The 3,603-nt window shown below is 57.8% G+C and overlaps 1 protein-coding gene across 1 annotated transcript; it reads right to left on the reverse strand.

The window, feature by feature from the left end:
- Positions 1 to 595: 595 nt before the first annotated feature.
- LOC103804816 (pepsin A-like) lies at positions 596 to 3,035 on the reverse strand. The gene is made up of 9 exons (XM_009077446.1): positions 2,980 to 3,035; positions 2,753 to 2,897; positions 2,062 to 2,179; positions 1,757 to 1,875; positions 1,482 to 1,681; positions 1,230 to 1,346; positions 1,005 to 1,143; positions 820 to 912; positions 596 to 745 (listed from the first exon to the last, which is right to left on the reverse strand). The coding sequence occupies exons 1-9, from the start codon at positions 3,033 to 3,035 to the stop codon at positions 596 to 598; spliced, it is 1,137 nt and encodes a 378-aa protein (XP_009075694.1).
- Positions 3,036 to 3,603: the final 568 nt, after the last annotated feature.

Here is a 3,603-nt window from a genome sequence, read left to right on the forward strand (position 1 = left end):
CCTTCCTGATTCCATGGCCACGGGATGTGGGCTGGGAGCTGCTCCTGGCTGGATTGGGGTGCCCTGAGCCAGCCCCACCCCTGGCTCCTGGCATGGGGAGGGGGTGGCTGTCCCCCTGCCACCAATAAAGTCACCCTGGTATTTATGCCCTGTCCCCTCCTCCTGCTTGCACCCACCAGCACCCTGAGCCCAGCCCTGGGGCTTGGCCCTGGGGGAGTTGGGGTGAGTGTCCCCCCAGGATGATGAGGGCAGTGCTGGAGATGTTCACTCCACCCTGAGTGGGGTTTGGGGACAGGAGGGACATGCCCTGCCCCAGGGTGGGGACTTTAGGTGCTGGCAGGGGCAGAGCCACAGCCAGGCTCCCATTTGGGGGGCACAAAGGCATCATCAGGGCAAGCAGGTGAGGGTGACACCCCAGGGTCATGCCACCTTCCTACCCACCAGTGACCAAGGGATGTGGTGGCCCTTCCCACAGGGACACGGCACAGGGAGGCTTCTCCACACCTTTATTGTCCTGGAGGGTGGCAGGAGGGGATGGGAGTGCTGGGGAAGGCACAGTCCTGCCAGCCACCACATTGGGGACACCTGGGCCACCTCAGGGCAGCGGGGACAGCCCCACCTTGTTGTCAGCTCTGTTGAAGATGACATAGTACTCGCGGATGAAGACATCCCCAAGGATCCAGAGCTCACCCTCCTCCGTGGGGGCATCCATGCCCTCAAAGCCAACGCTGCAGGACCCTTCACTCTGCTCCAAGGACATGGTAGCACGTGGTCACCAGCTGTTGGACACCCCAAACCCCTTCCCAGTGGGATACTCACCCTTAACACGTAGGCTCTGGGTGGCACTGGGAAGGCTTTGCCGTTGATGTGGAAGATGACATCAGGCAGCTTGCTGACAGCCTGGCAGCTGATCTGAGGGGGACACGGGGGAAAGTAGGGATCAGTGGCCAACCCAATGTCCTGGGAAGCATTCCCAAGGCCCTGTGTGTTCCCTGAGGCCTCACCTCGCCGTTGAAGCTGGCACCAAGGGAGACTAGGAGGATCCTGAGGGCTCGGACGGGCATGGTCAGCAGTGTGGTGCCTGTGTCCACGATGGCCTGGCACCCCGAGGAGCAGGCCACCTGCTTCCCATGCACAGAGACACTGGGAAGAGGCATGCAGGGTGAGCCCCACAGGTGTAGTACACCCCAAAAACCCAGCTGGAGGGCACAGGGAGTCACTGGGAATACCTATCCATGGTGATCTGCCAGTAGGTTTCGGCAGAGAGAGGGATCCAGGTGATGCCTTTGGTGGTGTAGTAAGGATCGATGGCACCAAAGAGGACAAAGCTGCCAGGCTGGCCATCCCTGGAAAGGGAGAGCCATCAGGTGGGGGTCCCATCCCACCATCAGCCCCATTCCATCAGGGAATGGGGCTGGACCCAGCACCCATGGGAGAAATCAGGAGAAATCCTCATCAAGGTGCCTCCAGCCTGGACTTACCTGCTCAGGTAGACAGAGAAGATATCCCTATCCACAAGATTTTCCATCATCATGTTGTCAAAGACTGGAGTGGCTCCAGAGGAGGCAATACTTGGGAATGCCAGCCCCAGGATGCCATCAAAGGGAGCATAGTAGAAGAAATCCCCTGGCTCAGTCTCAGCCAGCCCAAAAATCTGGTCAGAGATGCTGATGCCTGCGACCTGGGAGAGGGACACAGGTGTGGCTTAGGGCAGGTGGCATCCCAAGGCCCCTGCTCCCATGGGAACAGGCCTTACATTGACAGTGTCATATCCCAGGACTCCAGTCATGCTTCCTGTGCCATAGGCAATGAAGAGGGTGTCGTTGGTGCTGAGGAAGGTGGAGGAATCCTCAGGGTTGAAGCGCTTGTGGTTCCCTACAGGAGTGGGAAACAGGTGGTCATGGTCTGACCCGCCCCAGTGTCTCCCTCATTGCCTGATGTCCCCTGAGAGAGGCAGGGCAGAGCCATCCTTGGCTCCCAGCTCCTGGAGCCTGGGGAATTTTCCCCCTGGCCTGGAATCCACAGGGCAACCAAACACATGTCGGACGCATGGACACCTACTGCAGCCTGGGCTGGAGCAGAAGACTGAGGGCACCCACAAGTTGGAGGAACCAGTGTCGAAGACAACAGTGAATTTCTGGGGTGGAGTTCCAATGGAGATGGTGCCAAAGTACTCATCCTGTCCCAGTGGAATGGGGAAGGGGTTAGAAGGATGGGGAAGGGGCTAGTGGGATGGGGAGGGGGAGAGCAGGGTTGGGAAGGGGATAGTGGGGTTGACTAGTGGGATGGGGAAGGGAGTATGGGACTGGGTAAAGGGCTAGTAGTATGGGTAAGGAGCTGGTGGGATGAATAATGGGCTAGTGGGAATGGGAAGGGGTAAAGGGAATGAGTAAGGATTTAGTGGGATAGATAAGGGGCTAGGAGGATGGGGAACGGGCTAGTGGGTCTTCAAGGTGGGTAGTGGGATGGATTAGGGGCTAATGGGATGGACAAGGGGCTAGTGGCACAGGTAAAGGGTTAGGGGAATGGATAAAAGGCTAATGGGATGGGGTAAGGGGTTAAAGGGATGGAGAAGGGGCTTGTGGGATGGCAAAGGGGTTAAGGGACTGGGGAAGGGGCTGGTGGGATGAATTATGGGTTAATGGGATGGACAAAGGGCTAGTGAGATGGGTAAGGGGCTAATGGGATGAATAAGGGGATAGAGGGATGGGTAAGGGGCCAGTGGCTCTCTGCCCCTGTGCCAGCCCCTCACATCCATGTAGTTCTGCAGGGGCTCCACGGCGATTCCAGGAAAGTACTTGGCAGCCAGGTTGTAGGGATGCTGCTCCAGGAAACTCTCCAGCAGCCCCTGTTCCCGCAGCCTCTCCCGCAGCGACTTCGTCTTCTCCAGGGGCACCCTGGGGGCAGGAACATACCTCATTCCACATCCCTCCTTGGGAAGAGCCTTCCCGGGGGTCCTGGACACCCTCCAGTGCTCACCTTACCACGTGGCCCTGTGCCAGGGCCACCACGGTGAGAAGCAGGAGCAGCTTCATGGTGGTAGCTCAGAGCAGGTGACAGCCAGTGTGTCCCTGTCCCCTGTACTGCTCCTTATATCCCAGCTCCGTGTTTGGATCCCAGTTCCGTGTTTGGATCCCAGCTCCGTGTTTGGCCAGTGGCGCTGATAAGAAAGGCAAACGGCTCTGGGGACAGTTATCACAATGTCCTTAAGGGAATGTCAAGCTGGGGACTCCCCATCTTTCCCAGAGTGTGGGAATGCTGCTGGAAGGTTGGGATGGGAGGGAAGCATTCCCACATAGTCCATGTCCCAAGGGAAGATACTGTGAGCTGGTGAGTTGTGTTTGTCAGGGTCTCTTGGGTTGTTCCAACCTGGCCTGGAACACTTCCACAGGTGAGGAAGCCACAGCTTTCCTGGGAAATATGTTCCAATGCCTCACCACCCTCACAGGGAAGGATTTCTTCCCAATATCCAACCTAAACCAGCATATGGACTCATGGAATGGTTTGGGTTGGAAGGGACCTTAAGGATCATCCAGTTCCAAACCTCTCACTGGCCCAGGTTGCTCCAAACCACATCCAACCTGGCCTGGAACACTTCCAGGG

Source organism: Acanthisitta chloris, unplaced genomic scaffold (assembly GCF_000695815.1).
Source record: "Acanthisitta chloris isolate BGI_N310 unplaced genomic scaffold, ASM69581v1 scaffold11556, whole genome shotgun sequence".
In the NCBI taxonomy this organism is placed as follows: domain Eukaryota; kingdom Metazoa; phylum Chordata; class Aves; order Passeriformes; family Acanthisittidae; genus Acanthisitta; species Acanthisitta chloris.

Coding starts and splice junctions, on each gene's coding strand:
- LOC103804816 (XM_009077446.1), bottom strand. CDS start 3,035: ATGAAGCTGCTCCTGCTTCTCACCGTGGTGGCCCTGGCACAGGGCCAC. Junction 1,876..2,061: donor CTGCTCCAGCCCAGGCTGCA/GTAGGTGTCCAT, acceptor CCACTCCTGTAG/GGAACCACAAGCGCTTCAAC. Junction 746..819: donor CCAGAGCCTACGTGTTAAGG/GTGAGTATCCCA, acceptor TCCTTGGAGCAG/AGTGAAGGGTCCTGCAGCGT.